Source organism: Xyrauchen texanus, chromosome 11 (genome assembly GCF_025860055.1).
Source record: "Xyrauchen texanus isolate HMW12.3.18 chromosome 11, RBS_HiC_50CHRs, whole genome shotgun sequence".
In the NCBI taxonomy this organism is placed as follows: domain Eukaryota; kingdom Metazoa; phylum Chordata; class Actinopteri; order Cypriniformes; family Catostomidae; genus Xyrauchen; species Xyrauchen texanus.
The window spans coordinates 8,794,763-8,815,916 of record NC_068286.1 but is presented as its reverse complement, the minus strand read 5'-3'; the positions used below and the strand labels follow the sequence as shown (position 1 = coordinate 8,815,916).

Sequence of the window (21,154 nt, the reverse complement as noted above, 5' to 3'; positions counted from 1 at the left end):
ATCATTGTAGCATGAAATATTTATTTGAGGCAGAGAAATCAGAGAGAGCTGCTCCGTCAAGAAAAGCAGATGCAGACTGTCTCAAGACTATATTATGATACTTATTGGAAGTATTGATGCTTTCCCAAATATAGAATCCCTTTGCTTGCTCTGGATCGACTTTAAAGAAATGTTCTGGCCAGGTTAAATGTAAGTTAAGCTTGTGGCATAATGCTAATTGCTACAAAAATAATGTTGATATATCCCTTGATTAATAAAAAAAGAAAAAAAAGAGAGAGAAAAAATGTCACACTATATCAAAGTTATAGCCACAACACACAAACATTAGTGTGATAAAACTTACTAAACTTATCTGTGTAAAGTTTGATCTAATATTACAACTATCTTGCCATGATGATTTAACCCTGTAATCTGGTAAATGCTGGTAAATCCCCAATTTGATCATACTAAAATAATTTTACGCATAATATGTTTACATCTTGCGGCTATACTATATTTTAAACAGTGTGTTTTTGAATGATTATGGACTGACCACATTTAATTCAATTTTAAGTGTCTTACATTTTCTTTTTTCTTTTTTTTAGTAAATGAGACACAAAATACATTTTTGTGGTAATCAAAATTATGCCACAAATGCTATTGATTGAGCTTATTTTGTGTTGAACCTGGGAAATGCCTTTACTATTTTAAAGACAGAGGGGCAAATTCTATAAACCATTGCGGCACTTTTGCATGGAATATTTCAGCACCAAATCTGCGTCTTATTTTCTCAGATTTATTTGTATTTTATTTATTTATATATATAGAATAAATATATATATATATTTATTCTACACTGCATCTTATTCACAAAAGTCAGTGGTATATGCCTGATGCAATTAACGCTGTGCTATTACTGCCAGCGGAAAATAAGCGGGAAACATAATTTTGTATAAAAGAGAAGTTTGCGTATATTTTTTATCGATAATGCCAGCAGTAATTTTTTTAAATGATGATAAAATAGTGGAGAAGAGTGTTATAACCGGGCATATTTCCAGATTTGCCGTGTTGGCAAGCATATTTTCAATATTTAAAGAGTCAATTCAGGTGTCTGGATCGCAGTGGTGGAGCGATGCTGTACAGTCCCAGTTCAGTAGATTGTGGTAGTTTACTGCATTACATTTTGTTCAACGCACATTTTTTGGCATGGTTGCACTTTAGTGAATTCCATTAGTGAATCAGGTTCTAAAACAAGGCAGACAGTGCATACAAATAAACACCGCCATTAGCTTGTGCAATCCCTTCTTAGTGAATTCCCCCCAGATGTTCAGGTAACCTTCAGTTATATCTTGACAATCTAACATTATCCTACAACCTTCCTCATTTCAAAAGAACCTGTACAGGGTTTGGATTTCAGATATATAGTAAAGGTAGAGTTTTGACCTGTCCAATTCCATCTAGAGTCTAAATCTGTGCAGGTATTAGACAAGAATAGAGCCCAATAAGATCACAGTTCCTTTGAAGCACTGGCAGGTACAAAAATCCATTTTATCCAACCAAAGCTCTGTTTCTTCAATCATCTCTCAAGTCACCCTGGTGGTGTAACTCATCAAACAGTACAATCTTATTTCACATAGTCAATAGCTATACATTTGTATCTCTCTTTGGATAATAAGAGTCTATATGCGAGAGTTCATAGAGGGGAACTTGTGAGGATAGATCATTACCGGCCTAAAAATAACAGTTCTCCAGGCTCACTCTCTGATGTCTCCACTCTGTCCCACTTTGACTGTGCTTATGCAAAACCTCTACACAACAGTGTTCTCAAAAACGAAACCCTGGTCCTAAATGACTGAATCTGGTTGCCAATTTGGTGAGGGACTATCTGTTTGTACAACCAACAAAAGATAGGGTGAGTTTTTTGTTTGAAACAGTGATTATTTTCTATTTTCTATTTTTTTTTTGCAATTACATTTGGTGACGCTAGTGGCGCAGCATTATCATTTTAAGTTATTGTCCTTACGTTTTCTGTGTCAAAACCATGTCAACTCTGTCACCCAAATTGCAAAGAAACTGTTGGGGATTTTTAAGGGATTTCCATCATTTTAAGTGGGTCCATTTAATAACTAGTATTGCCATAAAACATTTTTTAAAATATCCTGCATGTAACACATATACACTCAAATGTGACATGAGAGTACACGTTGTTTTTAATAAACATCTGATGATGTTGATGCATATTGAGAGACAGAATAGAATTAATCCAAATAATTCCTTTGTACAAATTGGTACTATTGCTATTAATTAATTAAACTGATTAATTTCCACTACTGTAGCCTTTTGTTCTGTAAATAAAGTTGTCAGAGAAAACAATTAATCTGTGCTTAAAATGCTTTTCGGTTTATTCCAGTTTGTCCACTTGAGACCCGCAATAAACACTAAATTGAATCGCATTTAGAATGTATTTTTCAACAGCTCTATTTAATCACCACTGTCTAGAGCTGGAGCTGAATAAGCTTTCCTAATGACTAAATCATTTGCAACGTGACTGCTGACTCTGGCATAGTATCAAGGTCTAATGGCCATCATTAAAGAGCATCTAAACATTTGGAAGTAAATCTCAAGATAGCGTTCCGTTGGGGGTAGAACACAGCAGGAAAAAAACACATGGGCTCAACAACAATCCGTGTTCTTTGGTTTATATTTTATCGGCCACAGAATGCAGGAGGTCAAATGATTGATGTTTTACACACAGCAGAAGAATTCACACAGAGAACACTTACCAGTAAAATCGATTTGGCGACACCCGCTCATGAACAAGCTGCCAGCGACGGCCAAACTCAACAGAGCTGTACAGCTAAGGAAGAAATATTATGTTAGTTGGAGTAAAAGCTGATCATTAGCAAAGAGGATCCGATTAAAATCCCGTCTGTTCGGGTGCAACATGCTGCTATCATTCAATATTGTTTTTGGAACAACCAAGTGCACTACTGTTCAGTGAACATCTCTGCAAGTGTTACATTAAGCTGTACAGTACATTATACTCTTCATGCTTTTTAAATGTTCTTAATTATACAGTAGGAAACCTTTTCAAGCAATATCATACAATATCATAGAGACTTGGGTGTGGGAATGAATCTATGATTTAAGAATTTCAGTTTTGATTTCTCTAAATTATTCTGGTTCCTTAACGGTTCCATTAACGATTCTTTTAGACAATTTCAATCACTTAAAAAAATGGCTGATGAGAGTAATTTAATCAGTGTGTATTTAGTTGCAGTGTTGCAGGAAACATTGTCCGTTGTGTTAGCCTGATATCTTGTCCGCATCAGCGGAAGAATGCAAGTCTGAGAACCGTTTACAAAACCAAAAGATATGAACACATGGGCACAGCTTTCTGAGGGAAATCATTTTAGAAAGATGGCACACATTTTTAACCATGGTTCTTACAACACTATTGACAAGTGTTGTGTATTAAAGTGTTGAGCAAAAGTTTTCAGAAAACTTTCCTTGCCTTGCACAAAGCAGCATATTTTTGCCAGGTTTAGCAGACAGTTCTAAACAGTGGGGGGTGTCAATGTAGCATTTGGATTTGCATGGCAGTAGGTAACTGATATCACAATCTTTTTTTCTAGTGTAACAATCTGACTGTGGGTGGGTGGAACTTATATGTAGACATACACTTAGGAGAAACCAACAGAACAGACTAAACTGAAACAAAAGTATCAAACAAAACCAAACCAGAATCAATCAAAGAAGACAGGGTAAAATATTCACCATTCACAGCCATTGATGAAGATTCCCAGCTTTAGCTTGCATCCTATCTCATGTATGTATAACCATAACTATAAAACAGCTCAAACTAAAATAGAAACCTCGCCAATTAAACTATGGTTGAAAAACTGTGAGAGGACTTTTGTAAGAGAAAACAAGTATTAATTATGCATACTTGGGGGCCTGGGTAGCTCAGCGAGTATTGATGCTGAATACCACCGCTGGAGTCACAAGTTCAAATCTAGGGCATGCTGAATGACTCTGGCCAGGTCTCCTAAGCAACCAAATTAGGCTGTTGCTAGGGAGTGTAGAGTCACATGGGTTAACCTAATCATGGTCACGATTAGAGGTTCTCGCTCTCAATGGGGCACGTGGTAAGTTGTACGTGGATTGCGGAGGGTAGCACGAGCCTCCTGTGCTGTGATCCTCCACGGTGGCATGCACAGCGTGCCACGTGTTAAGATACATGGATTGATGTCTCAGATGCTTAGGCTTCTGAGACTTGTCCTCGCGTCACCCAGATTGAGTTGAGTAACCGCGCCACCACGAGGACCTACTAAGTATACTTGGGCATTCCAAATTGGGAGAAAAGGGGATTCAAAATTTAAAAAATAAAAAATATGGATATATTTGTGATATTTATTTGGAAGGGACTTTTTGTGTTGTTTTCTTTTGTGGCTTTAACCATGGCTAGTCTTGCATATTGAGCAAACAGTCAGCTATTAGACTTCAGTTTGCTAATAATTCTTTTTGATGGTGTTTATTTAAAGTCTGAGGTGGGGTGGGTCATGGGTTAGGAGAGTGGAGATCCCCTTTGGATGTTATTGGCTTCTGGAAGGAGGGGGTTGGTGGCAGTGGGGGTGCCCTTTGGTGCCCATTAGGATACATTGGTGTGTATCCTAATGTAGTCAGGCTGACTGAGTTATAAAAAAATAAATAAAACAAATGTACCTTAAAAAGTTGTTAATTATCCTTGTAATTAAGTCAGCACATTTTCATCAGTTTTACATATCTGTGGTATCTTTAAAAAAAATTCCCTCAGAAAGCTGTGTAAATAAGATATTTTTGACTAGTTTTTAGGCCTCAATATATGAATTTCAGATCTCAGTGAGTTTCTTTTTAATCAAATGAACAATTTGTTCAGAAGAGTAAACATGTTTTATTATTAATTAGACCTAAAGCAGGGGTCCCAAACTTTTTACTTCCAGGGCCATGTGACACTAGGATATTTCCAAGGGGGGGCTGAAGTGGGCCTATGGTATTTTTGTCACACATATATTATAATGTTAAACTTTTGCTTTTATTACATGGATTAATTTTAACATGATTTTAATTTTGGTAACTTTATTATATATTTCTAAGCAACTTGCTTTTAGTTAGTCTTATTTTGTCATTGTATACATGCTATCTCTGCTCACTGATGTGTGCATGACAAGACATGAAGAGGGGGGAAAGGTCCAGTCATTTCAACAGAACATTCATCACATTTTTGTATTGCAGGCTAGCAAGAAAACGTCTCTGGTTACTTAACTGTAACCTCTGTTCCCTGATAAAAGCGGAACGAGATGCTGTGCTGACTTAGCGCTTTGGGAACAACTTTAGGTGTGACCAGCTGTGAATATGTGTGCAAAGCGTCAATGAAATTTACCAGAATTTATAGCCTCTGCTTGTGACATCATTGGATGCACCTGTATCAGGGCTATAAATGGATGCGTCACAGGTGCAAGGTCAGGTATTTTGTCTGAAGAGCAGTCCTGGGGCAAGTAACCCGAGACGTTCCCTGTCAAAAAGCTACACTTTGATACTGCGCTGACTTACCGCTTTGGGAACAAGAATACCCACGCCTCCGCACTGTGGATGTCCGGACCCCTTACGGTTGTGTAGTGTGCTCACAAGCGCGTAAGAGGTCTCAGACATGAGCTTGTGATGTTGACTCAAGGACATAAGAGCCCGGAGTGGCATGAACATCCAAACTATAAAATCATATGAATGTGTGCGGAGAGGACCAGCCAGCCGCATCACAAACATGCTGCAGAGGAACACCTCTAGCCATGGCTTTAGAGGAGGCGACCCCTAGAGTGAGCCCTGATACCTACTGGCAAAGCTTGACCGCGCACCTCGTAGGCCAGGGCACTAGCGTCCCTCACCCAATGCAACATAGTCTGCTTGGTGGCGGCCGCCCCCCTGTGGACATAATTCTGAATGGCACGGACTGGACAAACTCTGTGAAGTCTTTCCTGCTCCGGTGTTGTAAACGGCAGGGAGCAGAAGGATTCGAGAGTGACCGATGTACAGTCGAGAAAGGAACCTTAGGCAGGTAGTCAGGGTGAGGACGCAAAATTGTTCTAGCCATTCCTGGGGCAAAATTTAAGCAGTCTGACAAGGCAGACAGAGCCTGTAGATCCCCGATTGTTTTTAGAGAAGTAATTGCCATAAGAAAAAAACATCTTGAGAGTCAGAATTTTATCAGACGCTGACTCTAGAGGTTCTAAGGGGTCTCAACCAGACCCTCAAGGACTATTGCTAAGTCTCATGAAGGGATCCTGGTCATAGCAGGAGGTCTCATTCGCATGGCTCCATGAATGAAGCGAGCGAGCAGAGGATGTCTCCCCAACGGCACCCCGTCAATCAAGGTGTGGAAAGCCGATAGAGCAGCCACGTAAACCCTGAGAGTGGTGGGGCATGTGCCTGCTGATAATTGGATCTGCATTATGTGCACTGCACCATCTTTCAAAGACACCCCATTTATTGGCGTAACGTCTAGTAGAGGGAGCCCTAGCACTTAGAATGGTATCGATAACTTCAGATGAAAGCCCAGTGTCCCTCAGTTGGTACCCTTCAGGGGCCAAACATGAAGGTTCCACAGCTCGGGCTGGGGATGAAATATTGTCTCCTGCTCTTGAGACAGAAGGTCCCTCCTGTCCGGAATCGCCCAAGGCATGCCGTCGAGGAGAGACATTATCTCCGAGAAACATACCATGTTCGGCCAGTGCGGCGCTATCAGTAAGAGGCAGGACCCTTGCTGGAGAACTCTGGCCAAGACTCCCGGGAGCAGAGAAACCAGGGAAAAGCATACAGGCGCACTCTGGGCCATGTATGTGTCATCGCGTCCAGTCCCAGGGAGGCTGGGTGACTCAGAGAGAAGTAGAGTGGACATTGCGCTCTCTGTTGGGAGGCAAAGAGGTCCACTTCTGCTTTTGTAAAATCTCAACCAGATTTTTTCCACTACCTCGGGTGGAGTTTACACTCCCCCGTAGGTATTTTCTGTCAGTAAATATGCTCCCATTCAGGCATACAGGGATATAAGCTGCTCTGATTAACAGGAGCTGGCCCTGGGCCCAAAGGATAATCTGCCGTGCCAGTCTGTTAAGCTGGCGTGAACGTAGACCTCCTTGATAGTTTATGTAAGAGACTACCGCTGTGTTGTCCACCCGCACCAAGACATGGCTGCCTCTGGGGGAAGTATTTCAGGGCCAAAAATACAGCCATCAACTTGAGACAGTTAATGTGATAATTGAGTTGAAGACCCTCCCATTCCACTTGAGCTGGACGACCACTTAAGACCGCTACCCAGCCTGTTAGCGAGGCATCTGTCGTTAGCAACCTGCGATGGCAAGACGCACCTAGAGTGGTACCCAAATTGAGGAACAGTTGTCTGAACCACATAGAAAGGGTACGTAGCACGCGGCGCGTAACCCTTATCAGCCTAGGGGATTTGCCCTTGGATGAAATCCCCTGGCTCTGAGCCACAACTGAAACGTTCTTATGTGTAGAAGTCCAAAGGGATCACCGAGGAGGCAGATGCCATGAGACCTTGTATTCGTTGGTACTGACGAACAGTGCAACCTTGGCCTAGCCTGACTTTGCTCAGGGTGTTCTGAATGGACACGATTTGAGCTGGAGACAATTGTGCCCGCATTGTGATCAAATTCCATACAACGCCCAGATAGGTTCCCTGAGTGGGAGAGAGAACGCTCTTTTTGACGTTGAGACTCAGACCAAGAGAAACTAGATGAGCTAAGAGCGATATCCCTGTGCTGTGATGCCAGTTCTTGTGACTGTGCTAGTATCAGCCAGTCGTCTATGTAATTTAAAATGAGGATGCTCTGGAGTCACAAAGGAGCCAGTGCTGCATTCATGCATTCCGTGAATGTGCGTGGTGATAAGGCTAGACCGAATGGAAGAACCCGATATTGGAAAGCTTCACCCCCGAAAGCAAACCTCAGGAACTTCCTGTGTTGTGGCAGACTTTCTATATGAAAGTACTTGTCCATGAGATAGATCATGACCAACCAATCACGATGTTGGATTTGAGACACGACCGCCTTCTGGGTTAGAATCTTGAACTTGATCTCCCTCGGAGCGATTCAAGCCTCAAAGGTCTAAAATCGAACGCAACCCCCATCCTTCTTGGGAACCAGGAAGTATCTGCTGTAGTAACCTGACTCTTTCTCTGGAATGGGAACATGTTCTATGGCCCCTTTGACCAAGATATTTCTTTCCACAGTATATATGCTTGCTCCAGTTTCACGGTAGTGGGAACCACGCTGTTGAAACACGGAGGACGGCGAACAAATTCAATTCTGTAGCCTTTTTCTACTGTTCTTAGGACCCACAGAGAAACACCTGTCAGTAGTTTCCACGCTGCCAGGTTCTATGAGATGGTATCGATTCTGACACTTCCTGTTGAGGGGATGTCGAGTGTCCCGTGTCCTGGAATACGGCAGGAAGCAACGGAACACCCTACATTTCGCTGGAAACCGCTAACTCCCGAAACACCAGAGGCGGCAGGAATGGAGTGGTTTTATGGGGGTATCGGGAGGGTAAAGGTGGATGTTTCACGTGACCCGTCCTAAGGGGGTCAACCCCCACAAGGCTAGGTGCAAAACCGTCAGGGTTTTTCCCTTTTTAGAAATAACTGCCCTGAGGTCTTGCTTTGGGAGCTGCTGAGGGCGACGAACCTGCCCCCAGTCTTTACGAGGGGTAGCACGATTAGCCACGCTTCGTTTTTGAGCCTCCTGTCTAGAAGGACAAGGGGCAGGGCTGGGTGGTCGACGGCCCCTCCCCCTGAGTGCAGCGAAGAAGGAATTGCCTGAAGGCTTCCTCGTGGCTTTTTTCCTCCTGGAACCTGGTGATAACTACATTCATAGTGTCATCAAATAAGCCAGAAGGTGAAACCGGAGCATCGAGAAGGAAAAATTTGTCCCTATCTTTGATGCCCAACAGGTTGCGCCATAAGTGTCTCTCAGTGCTGACTAAAGCAGACATAGACTGGCCAATGGCATGAGCCGTCTGCTTGGTCGTGCAGAGAGACAGATTCATGGCTCGACGAAGCTCAGAAAAAGCCTCTTCATCGACCGTGTTGCCCGCACTCAGGTCCTTCAACGGATCAGCCTGGTACGCCTGTAACACTGCCATAGTGTGCAGGGCAGCACCAGCCTGACCTGCTGCCTGATAAGCCTTCCCCACAAGCGTGGAGTTGGTCCTGCATGGCTTTGTGGAGAGAGTGGGTCTCTTTAGCGATGATGCCAAGCCAGACGAGAGATAACCCGCAAGTGTCTCTTCTACCAGCGGCATCACCAACTACCCCCGTGTCTCAGCACCCATGATAGTTGACGTCGAGGGCACGGAGACACAGGAAGTATAAAGATTCCTCCATGAATGAAAAAACTCGTCATGGAGTTCATTAAAGAAAGGAAGGGGCTGATAATGCATTCCCATTTTTCTTTTCTTTTCTTTTTTTTTTTTTGGCCACCAGACAGAAATCTGTCTTCTAGTTTGGAGCGTTTGGGGGTCTCTTATTCACGTGGCCAGTCTAACTGTAGCCTGGTCACAGCCCGAGTAACCACCTCGAGTAATTCCAACCACTTTATTATTGTGCGTGGAATGTTCAGAGGTGGGTGCTCAAAGTCCGCAGACTTAAGATATTCAGCGCCCCACTCGTGAACCGAAGAGGCGCCGAAGCGCGCATCAGGCTCACGAGAAGGATCAGCTGGATCTGGGGAGAGAGCGAGCGATAGGGACGGACCCATCTCTTGCTCCTCAGCCAGATCAATGCGAGAGCCCCACGATGAAAGAGTGGGTGCTGGCTGTTGGAAGTAAGCAAGATGAGTGTGAAGCATTTTGAATGAGAACAGATAGAAATGCTCGCACCCGCCCAGCCCCAACGCAAGAGCAGCATGCTCTTCCCCTAAACATACAAAACAAAACTGATGTGTGTCCCTCTCAGCCATACAGCGTAAACAAAGGAACACACAACATTTGCTCTGTCTTGCAGTCATTTTCTTTTTTTTTTTTTTAGAGAAAAGAGAAAGGTTTCTGCGCACTGCCTAAAAAAATCTAACTCCTAACAGAGGAAAGTAGAACGTTTTTTTCAGGCTCATGAAGCACACACACACAGAGTGATCTGAAGACAAAAGATCTGACGATACACCTGTGATGCATCTATTTATAGCCCTGCTACAGGGGCATCCAATGTTGTAAATGATGTCACCAGCAGAGGCTATAAATTCTGGTCAATTTCATTGACGTGTTGCACACATATTCACAGCTGGTCACACCTAAAGTTGTTCCCAAAACGCTAAGTCAGCGCAGCATCAAAGTGTAGCTTTTTGACAGGGAACATTCCATACATCTTACATCAGTGGATCCATCCATTTGCTCATAGAACTTGTAGTAAGTACTCTATCCAGTACTACTGATGATTCTGATTCATCTCAGTTGCAATTCTTTTTAATCATTTCACCATTAGTTTAATGATTCGTTCATTGTCCATTTGTGCAAATGACGCTTTTGCGCCAGTAGATGTTGCCAAATGACCGTCATGTACGGAGTTATTGATGATCGGAAAAAGTTTAATTATCACATATTCAAATTTGTATCTCAACAAAAAAAGAGACTTTAGCACTGCAGTATTTAAGCATCATAAGAATTTCCCCACAAATGACAACAAAGCATATCTATCATACTTTAAACTGCGGAGCATGACTTTTTATTCAGTGTTAATTTTAGTTAATGTCATTTTAAAAATTGTCAAGAGTTCGACATGTCATAGTCACTCATTTTAGTCAGTTTTACTCTGAGAAAAACTACAAAAATTTAGTCAACAAAAAATATATATTTTACCTGATGATAGACAAAAAAGTGTCAAACTGTAACAGACCAAACTTTAACCACATTTTCAAACTTTTAGAAAAAAATATAAACATTTTCTAATGTGAACATGTATCTAACACACTGCATGTATATACAGGAGTATAGACGTACACTCGTTATGTAGTATATACAAATGTGGCAGGGCGGGACCGGGTGTGTAGGATAACGACTCGGCCCCGCCCTCCGCCCTGCCACAACATAATAATGTATAGATGGAACTATTAGCTACTTTTTAGAAGTTAGGCTATATTCTGAATTCCTCATGCTTTAGAGACTTATTCATTTTACGTGAAAGGATACATTGTGTTGCGTATTTATTATGGAAACCGCGTATTCACAATTCAAGTTACACAACGCATATTCTGACGGGCACATCGTTTCAATGTGTAGATGTAAGTTGTTCCACAAATGTTGTGGATATATTGATGAATCTCATGTATAAATAGGATGCATTTGAATGAGGTATTTAGCCCATTTTAAAGCTGTTCATTATGCCGGTGTTAGCGCGTTAAACTCATGCATCTCAAGCGGAGAAATCCCTAACATAGCCTACTGGATTCATGGATTAGATGTGTGTTTGTCTTTAGATTAGAGTGTACTGTCGTTCAAAATATGTAAAGGAAAGTGTTATTTATCTTAACTGAAGCAAGTAATATTCATTCTTTTAACGTTTCATCGTTTAACATAATAATAGCAACATGAAAATAATGCATCATGACTACGGCTCTGAATATCTTCCAGTCATGATCACACACAGGCAATACGCTCAAATCGTGAGATTCATCCACCAGAGCAATAGTGTCGAAACACGACGGACGTAAAGTGTTCTTCCACAAATTGCTTGCAATTTTACATTTCAACCACAGATGTCGCTAGAGAACACAAAGTTACATGGTTCAGCTTTGATGCATGAGACGTCTTATCTCATTCAGGCTCGTACTTCAGGGAAGGGGCTTATTTGTTCAGCGGGTGAAACCATTGATATGTTCCTCCATAACAGCCCAAACTCGAATGCTGTTGGCTCACAGCTCACATTATATTCAGTCTTACCGACATGAAAAGCCATCAAAGCAGTCTCACACTTCCAGTGCGGGCCGGTGAAAACATGTGACATGCATGGTTTCACGGGCCGGTCAAAACATCTCAGAGGGCCGTATTCAGCCCTCGGGCCGTAATTTGAGGACCCCTGACCTAAACCATAAGCTGTAAAGCATATACTTAATAGTAATTATCTGCAACTGGGAATCTATACATTGCCTTGTTTGCCAACTTTATGCTCACTGACATCATCTCTTTAAAACATATTTCCTCTCACATTGATAATTGCCACTTGAGGAAATATTTCAAGCCCAGATTGTTTATGAGCAAACATTAACACTCATTCTTTTCATTATTATAATGTCTTTCTTTGCAATTTGCTTCTAGAATGTTCTTTATCCTGAATAGAAATGCAATCAATGTGTGTTTCTTGTGGCTTTCAAGCTGTAGCTTATATTTTGCAAGGCAAAATGTGGTAGAACATTGCCTTGCTAATAGCATGCTGGAGATAATTCTCCCGAAAATGAAAATTTGGTCATTAACTCACCCTCATGTTGTTCCATTTAAAAATAAATCAATAAATTAATAAAATAAAAGAGAATGGTGATTGAGGCTATCAATCTGCCTAACATTGCCTTCTGTGGTCCAAAGACGAAAGAATGTAATGGATCAAAACGAGTGAGTAAATGATCACATAATGTTCATTTGAGGTGATCTACCGCTTTAAAACTAAAAAGTTGTTTGCTGTAAGGTTTAGGAACATTTCAGCCATGAAGATTCATCACCTTCTGGTCATGGCTGTAAGCAAGGATCCAGTCTTCCTGCTCTGGATGAAACAACAGGCTCAGGATGTAGAAGTTGAGGCGATATTTTTGATAGGTGGCGCCTTCATCCGAGCTGATGAGTAAACTGCTCTCCACTTCTGGATCTGTCAACAACATGATCTGATAAGAGAAAAAAATTGAGGTTTTCAGTCCATACAAAGATCCTTTTTTCCCCTTAGATGCCTCAGCTTGTGGCACTGAGGGTATTCAGCAAGGATATTTGAGGATTTTAAAGGAATAGTTCAGTAAAGACAGTATTTACCGACAATCCTTTTGCTTCTAATTCATATAACTAATTTCTTTCTTCTGTAAAACCCCCCAAAAATGAGGTTTAGCAAAATGGTCATTTCCCTAAAACCCTCTTTTCCACACAACACCTGTAAACAGTGATCAAGAGCTTTCTAACTTTAAAAAGAACAAAAAAGCAAAAAAGTTTCCTGTAAGAAATATTGGTGCTGGCTAACGTGTCTTGGAATCTGGTCATTTCATTTTGTTTTTTATTTTGCGCTGTAAAGTGATGGATACTTATGACACAAACGAGTCAAATTAACAATAAACGTTTGTTCATAATAGCTGCTTTTCCATTAAAAATCTGCAGTCATGGAATTAGCATCTAATTAAAACATTCAAAACAAAAACAGAGGGCAAAGCAAAATTCTAGACTGCAATTTGCCACATGTATTTTCGTTCACAAAGAAATATTAAAATAACAAAAATTGTTAGGTCATGAATTATAATTTCTCACCTTGGCTAATTTCTTTCTCTTTAATTTAATGACTATTTTCATCAGATTTTACATAGTACAGAAGTGTTTTGCTGCAAACTTGAAGTTAAATGTGTGCAGCGTTTCTCTACAGCTTGAGATGCACATAGCCCTGGTGTCTTTCTCCTTCAGAAGATGGCAACGCATGGCAGTTTTAATGCAATTCTGAAGTAAGAAGCTTGTCAATGTGGGCATGCAAGATGGGAATAATGGAAAACACTTTAGCCAATGTGCTGGATAAAACCCGCTGTAATCGCGGATTAGGACTTCGCAGTCTGCGGGGAGTTTAAACATCCATGTCAGCAAAGCCCTATTATCATTGTTATGATGTGTAATATTTACACAGGACATTGTGTCCAAATTTTTTTAAATTGGTCACAGTTTCTCTACATCAAAAATTTTTGTTTACAGGCAAACAGAAATCCTGCTATAAAGATAACGCTTGTAAGGGCAACTGATATTTGAGAAGGAAAGAGTTTTGGTATTGGAGACGATTAGGGCCCATGAGTCACCTTGGGGCCCCGCAAACAAAGTGTTTATTATTTATTTGTTTATTTTTTTTAATATACTCAAAAATGGAAGTGAGACTCAGGTAACAGATATGGCTCAATTAACTCCTGAGCAGGACCGGACTCAACTGGTGGTAGTGGGGTGGTGGAGGTGGTGGTGGGGTAGTGGAGATTGTGAGAAGACGTATAAAGCAACAGCTTATATGTGATTGGCTGGGAGTTACCACTGGGTGCAATGATGTACAGCTGCTAGTCTTCCCGCTAGAACTACGCTGCGCTTACATACATTTCAGATGGGAATTTCTTCACAGCCCTGCACCTCCAGAAAATGATTTGAAAACTTTAAAACAAAAATTGAAGTCAGTCACAATTAAGACATATCATCAACGCCATGTCTCAATTTGTATTTTGTAAACAAGGTGGAAAGCACATAAATTTGGTGAACTCACAAACTGTGTTCATAATTTGCAAGTCACACTGAACACTTTTAAAGTTGTGACAGCTCTGCCTCATGTTAAATGTGATATCCTAATTTCTAATCCCTGATTCGCTTGGTATGATTTTATCATAATTATAGTAGTTCACAAGAAGCAGTCTCTTTAATGCTGTCAATCTTGTAACACACCCCAGTGAGTATTCATTATGATGCTAGTGTGTATGTGTGTGTGTGCATGCTTTAACTCACCCTAAACTCAGTGAGGCCCTTAAATCTATAATTTCCCTAGAGCTTTATTCCTTTTTTTTGTGTGTGCCACCAGTCTTAAGTTTGTGCCAATTTTGAAAAAGAATAAATAAATATAATCAGCTTCAAAATAATTAGTTTGGTAAGGCTGAACAGTTTCACACCCTGTGTGTAGGTGTGTGTTTGAGTGAGTGTTTTGTGTTTGAGCTCTACAAATATACTCCATGTTTGTGTGAGATTAATATTATGTAATCCGCAATAGGTCAAAACATTTTTTGGGAGATACACAGTAAGGAGAATACAGCTTTTGGTATCCATGTTAAAGATACCTTTGAACATGGTCAGATGTTTCATAGGAAATTGAGAAAGTACATGGAGAACATATTAGCGAGCTTAGTGTTTCCACACAATCCAATTATTTTCGCATAGTCCCAAAACTTCCTTACATACATCTTGGTTCAGAATCACTGTTCTAGAACCATTTATGTGCATCACCACGAAACGGGAGGTTTGCCTTAAAGGGATAGTTCACCCAAAAATGAAAATTCTCTCATCGTTTACTCACATTCATGTCATTCATATCTGCCAAAAGTCCCGTTTTTCCCTGGTGTCTCCCATATTTCATACCCATCTCCCGCCCCCACCTCCCGTTTTGTTATTTCTCCTGGGAAACTCCTGTAATTTGTATGGCCCAAACCTTGTTTGAATAATCACATCAATATATTATTCCATGGTTGTCCAGTTGCCAGATCTTGTATGAAACGCATCCTACTCACACAATCGACACATCATACAAATTACAACCAATTTGTGACCTCAACCTGGGAACCTACAACCCTGTTGCGCTATTGATAGCTGCGCAGGAGTAGACGAGGGAAGTTGAAACAAGCATCACAGGCAAATGGGAGACAGGGCTGGACTGGTAATCTGGCATACCGGCCATTTTCCCCTTGGGCCGAAGCACTTTAGGGCCGATCAGTGGAGGACTGGCCATCGGGAGAACCAAGCGGGCCGGTGGGTCAGCCGCGAAACGGGCCGAATGGGCCACGATGAGCTAAAATGTGCCGCCGTGTTATGCCAAACGTACCACAAAACAGCGCCGCGTTATGAAAGAAAAGGACAGCGAACACATGCCCCGCTCAACTTTTGGGCCAGTTGCAATGTAAATTCCCGGGCCGATTTCTCTTCCCAGTTCAGTCATGATGGGAGGATCAAGACTCAGGTGGTGCCCCGGTGAAAAACAAAATATCCATGTAAATTTAACAACAGCAGGACGGAAGAATTAAAATTCATATCTCGAAGCCATATCGACAATTTTCACGCCTCTTGCAAAGTGTGTCGCACTGATTTTAATATCGGACATGGTGGGAGAAATGACATTACTCAGCACATTAAATCACAATGGCACAATTTGTATGTATTTAGCCTGCCCCTGTCATATTGACAGGTATGATGCCATCCCAGATGTGTATTATTTTCTTATTTTTGCAGAACATAAATTATGATTTTTAGAAGAAGAAAAATAGATTCTGGATATTGGAACATATCGAATTGTCCATAGGTGGTCCATAGGTACTCTGACCAAAACATCCACTGCAATTGACAGTGGGACAGTTACAAGTAATTGCTTGAATGTCCATACAGTGCGTGAATGGAACAAAGTGAATAGATGCAGTATCTAGCATGAAACATCCATTACTCCAGTGTTTTAATCCATATCTTCAGAAGTGATATGATAGGTGTGGGTGAGAAACAGATAAATATTTATGTCCTTTTTGCTAGAAATTATTTTCCCTGCCCAGTAGGGGGCGATATGCATGAAGAATGTGAATCACCAAAAGCACGAAGAAAAATGTGAAAGTTAAAGTGGAGATTGACTGAGCAAGGAGGAGAATTTACAGTAAATAAATACATAAACATTGATCTGTTTCTTACCCACACCTACCATATCACTTCTTATGTCATTGATTTAACCACTGAAATCTTATGGATTACTTTTTGCTGACTTGTGTGATATTTTTTGGAGCACCCACTCACAATATTCTTATGTTCCATTATGTTGTAAAGTTCAGATTTGAGCTCTTCCTGCCATAGCTAGTTTGTGAACATGTTTCGATCATATTGTTAGATTAATAACCCACTTTCTGATGTTATACGGTTCAATGCAACCTCTTCTAAATCCAAGGACTGACTGGTCCTGCTTCTTTCTAGACTGATCTTATAGTAAATTCAAAAAAAGTAGGTTCACTTTTCTTGAGCTAAACTTGGTATGTGCATACCTAATTCAAAGCACTGCCACCAGTGGCCAAAGCAAGAAGTATTTTTGAACGTAAGGGGACATGTGAGCTCCAGTTTACAGGTGAAATGCCAGCAGAGTGGCACCAAAAGCAAATTGTACAGCAAGTTGTTTTTAGCTGTAAAGAATGAAATAGTGATTCTATCCCCAAACCCCAGCCCTAAACCTAATCATCTGTATAATACAAATGTCAAGTTCGAGTGAAAATGGAACCTCTGAATCGCGTTCTTAAACTTTTCTCTAGGACAACGGCATTATTAAGTAGATCAGGGCAGCAGAGTTCTTGCTAACCCATACGTCAAACAGGACATGCTAATGCTAACCATGGTGGCTGTGACCCAAAGCTTTAGCTCATCAATCACTGCCACCAACTCTGCAAACGTGACACAGATACCAAACCAATCAGAGGTGATACTTGGGTGGCTCCATTGGCGAATACCTTCTATCAATAAACCAGCATTCAAATCCTTGAAATATTTTTGATATTCTATGAATGACATATGAGGGATAAATTCAATGTAGTGTCAACAGGCACCCTTTGAGTCTTTCCTTGATATGTCTCTGATGGGTCCTAAAAGCATGACAGATTGAAGAAAACGTTTACTCTTGTAAAGCCACTTTAAATGAAAACTACAATTACAAGTTAATGACAGCGGCCAGCCATTTGGAGCACCAATAAGGGAATATGATCTGAAGTTCTCTTTAATCTTTCTTGTATGGAAAATAGAAGAAAACAGAAGCTCTTACAATCTACTTAAGATCTGCTTTCATGTTTCACTGAAGTTGGAAATTCAAAAAGAATGACATGGGGGTCAGAAAATGATGACAAAATATTCATTTTGAGTGAAGTATTCCTTTGAGTCAGGTGCAATAAGACTGTGATCAGATCATGCTAGAAGCCGCTGTACTGAACAAAAAGCTCTCGTATCAGTTATATGAGGTGTCGCATGCACTAAAGCTGTTATGGATTAATGCCGCTCAATCTGCATTTCTATACCTGACATACAGTAGATGTATGAAAATGGAATATGCAGATGCAGGCATACAGAGGGACTGTGCGTCTCATTCGCTCCCATTTGACCTTCAATCATGCAAAGCGAGATGGAAAGAAACAGAGAGTGAGAGAAAAGGTTGCAAGAGAAATAATGAGGATTTGAGGGCTGAATGATCTGCACTGGAAGTTCACATTGCAAGCCCCAATTCAGATTTATGCCACAAATCAGATTATTTTATGTGTAGTCCTTTTAAATGGACACTGGTCTAAAAAAGCGATGCTCATACATGCGTAAAAAGACGTGCTCTAGCATGTTCATCATAGCAATATCAACTAATTTTAGCCTATAATATCAGTCTATGTAAAATCATATTTTGTTATATTAAATGTGGAATTTGGACTTCCAGTCTCCAAACTATGCATTGGCATAAATATTTAAACTCCTGTATATATATATATATATATATATATATATATATATATATATACATACAGGGTTGGGAGGGTTACATTTGAAATGTATTCCACTACAGAATACATAATACATTCTGTAAAATGTAATTTGTAACATATTTCGTTAGAATACTCCAGGTCAGCAACGTATTCAAAATACTTTGTGATTACTTCTTCACCACTGGTAGATTTTTTCACTTGTTTTGACTATTAAAATTCTGCCTGTACGGTAAGACAAAATAAACGTTAAAAATACATTCTCTGAAAAACCTAAATATCTTATGCAGTGTTGTTTCTAAAACAAGATTAATCAAACTGATCTTGTATAAATTATTTTTAGATATTTTTACAGGAAAACAATACAAAAATTATTATCAAGAATGTGATTTTTGCACTAATATCAAAGGTCTTACTAGAAAATAAAGGAATTAAAAATTAATTATGATCCAACTTGAATTTTCTTGATAAAATCATGATCATGCCTGGTAAAATGTGCATGTAAAATGGTTAGAAATAGAATTTTAGCTTAGAGTAAAGCTGACAATTTACACAAGGTTTATTTAAATTTCTTATGCTCCAAACTTACTTTAAACGTACTTCTCTGTCTGCTCGTATGAATGTAACACATCATAAGAAAGTGTTTCACCGCTGTTCAAATGCACTTTTGATCACATCATTTATGTGTATAAATGTTTTCCATCTGAAAGGACTAAATATTAAATGAAACAAATGATAATAAAATGCAAAGTAATCTCTTCAGTAATCAAAATACTTTTTGAATGTAACTGTATTCTAATTAATTTAAATTGTAACTGTAGAGGATTACAGTTACTTATATGTTGTGTTTTAAATACATATTCCCATGTAATTCGTTACTCCCCAACCCTGTGTGTATGTGTGTATATATATATATTGATCAGCCACAGTATTCAAGTCAATTAACTTTTTATTAGCATAGCGCTTTTCACTACACACATCGACTGTTCACAAAATAAATAAATAATAAAATAAAACAAAAACAATTAAATAAAAAAAATCCACATATGAAAGTATCCTAAGAATGCTGGAAATAAATGTAATTATAAAAAATAAATAAAATGCTAATTCTGCTGTTTCATATAGCACAATATAAGTTAAAACCTTATAATTCAAGAAAAAGTAACTTTAGGTTTAGACAAAAGGTTTGTCTACACGCACTTTAATCACGCACATTAATGAGGGTTATTATTATTATTATTCTTTTTTTATTCTCTCTCACTCTTTCTGATTCCTTCTATTCTACAGTATATCTTTCTACTTATGCACACTTGCAAAATCCACCTCTGTCTCTCCGGTTCTGTATGTTAAGTCCGCATCAGTGATGCTAAGTATAAGAGCAGAGGTTTGTGGGAAGGCAAACGTTAATGAAGCAGCAGATGAGGGGGCTGGAGAGGCACCGAGAGAGTGTGGTGTAGAGTCTTTGAATCCACGTCACACAGTTCTACACTGGCTCTGATAGAATATTAATGAAATTAGAAACATGTTTGGCTCCATCTTAAACTAATTGGATTGTCTCACTCCTGCAAATCCTGAATATAACGAGGTCATCCATGAATATCTATTTCTACCGTTAACCTTACTTATCAGGGGATAAAATGGTGCTCTGAGCTTGGAATTTAACTTCCTTTAAATTCTCTCACTGGAGAGAGTTATCCATTGTCATTTCTATTCATCTCAGTGAGTTGGCAATTGCTCAGCTGGAAGTAAGCGACCTGGATGTTGCCATCTCAGCTATGTCATTTTAAAGATTTTATTTTATTTTCAGCCAATCAACCGAGCCATAAATGCCATGTGATAAATCACTCTGGAATCACTCTTTTGAATCTACAGCACGAAACACACAGCGCAACCAATGTAGTCTGATCATCGAATGCATGTTTAGAATACTTCATTAATAGAATTTGTGATCAGATGAATATGAAGTCTCATTAAAAATGCGTACACAGCAATGATTATATGAGGGCTGTACAGTACTTATTTAAGTGAGTGAACACACTTCGGACCAGTACACATGCTCTTCCTTACTGTGATGACTGAACGTCATTAAAAAAACTGTAAACCAAGCTCTTTTTGTGTGCAGTGCTTACACCCATTTGCCGTGCACACACACATATCTCAGTCTTTTAATGTATGCACAGGTGAGCATCATTTTTCCCTCATCAACAACAGAACGTTTCTTCATCTCCCTCGCTGATGTCACAGATCTGAGACCGGCAAGGGACATTGTTACAGCCCAGAGATTGAATCTGCTCCCTGAACTCAGAGCTGTGTGTTTTTTTTTTTTTTTGCTCTTATTAGGAATTCAGTTTTGTGAAGCCTTCCATATTGCCTTATTAGCCAAGGTTTTTGTTTGCTCAACAGAGAACTGACCAATTAGAGTGAATTGCTGTGTCAGGTCTCAGGTGAGTGCTGAGGGTGTTCGCAAAACATCCAAGGCGCTGTTATTTAAGGTTGCTTTCGAAGACAGAAGTGTTGGTACATCTCAGAGTGGTTAATGGAGAAGGAATGTGTGTATAAGAGAGAGCGAGAGGGAATTATGTTTTTGTATGAATCTTTAAAATTAACTAATTGTTCACGTTCACTACCATGCACTCGTATTTTTGACTCCATGACTCATTTCAAGACTAGTCATGAGACTGGGTTGGGGG

General features: G+C 39.9%; 1 protein-coding gene across 1 annotated transcript in view; it reads right to left on the bottom strand.

Annotated features, from left to right (window-relative positions):
- Positions 1-21,154, bottom strand: part of LOC127651439 (VPS10 domain-containing receptor SorCS1-like) — a 225,766-nt gene that overhangs the window by 55,744 nt on the left and 148,868 nt on the right. Inside the window, exons 4-5 of the mRNA XM_052137260.1 lie at positions 12,732-12,890; positions 2,763-2,836 (exon numbers count right to left, since the gene is read on the bottom strand). Coding sequence (XP_051993220.1) covers positions 2,763-2,836; positions 12,732-12,890 — 233 coding nt within the window. The remainder of the gene's footprint in view (positions 1-2,762; positions 2,837-12,731; positions 12,891-21,154) is intronic.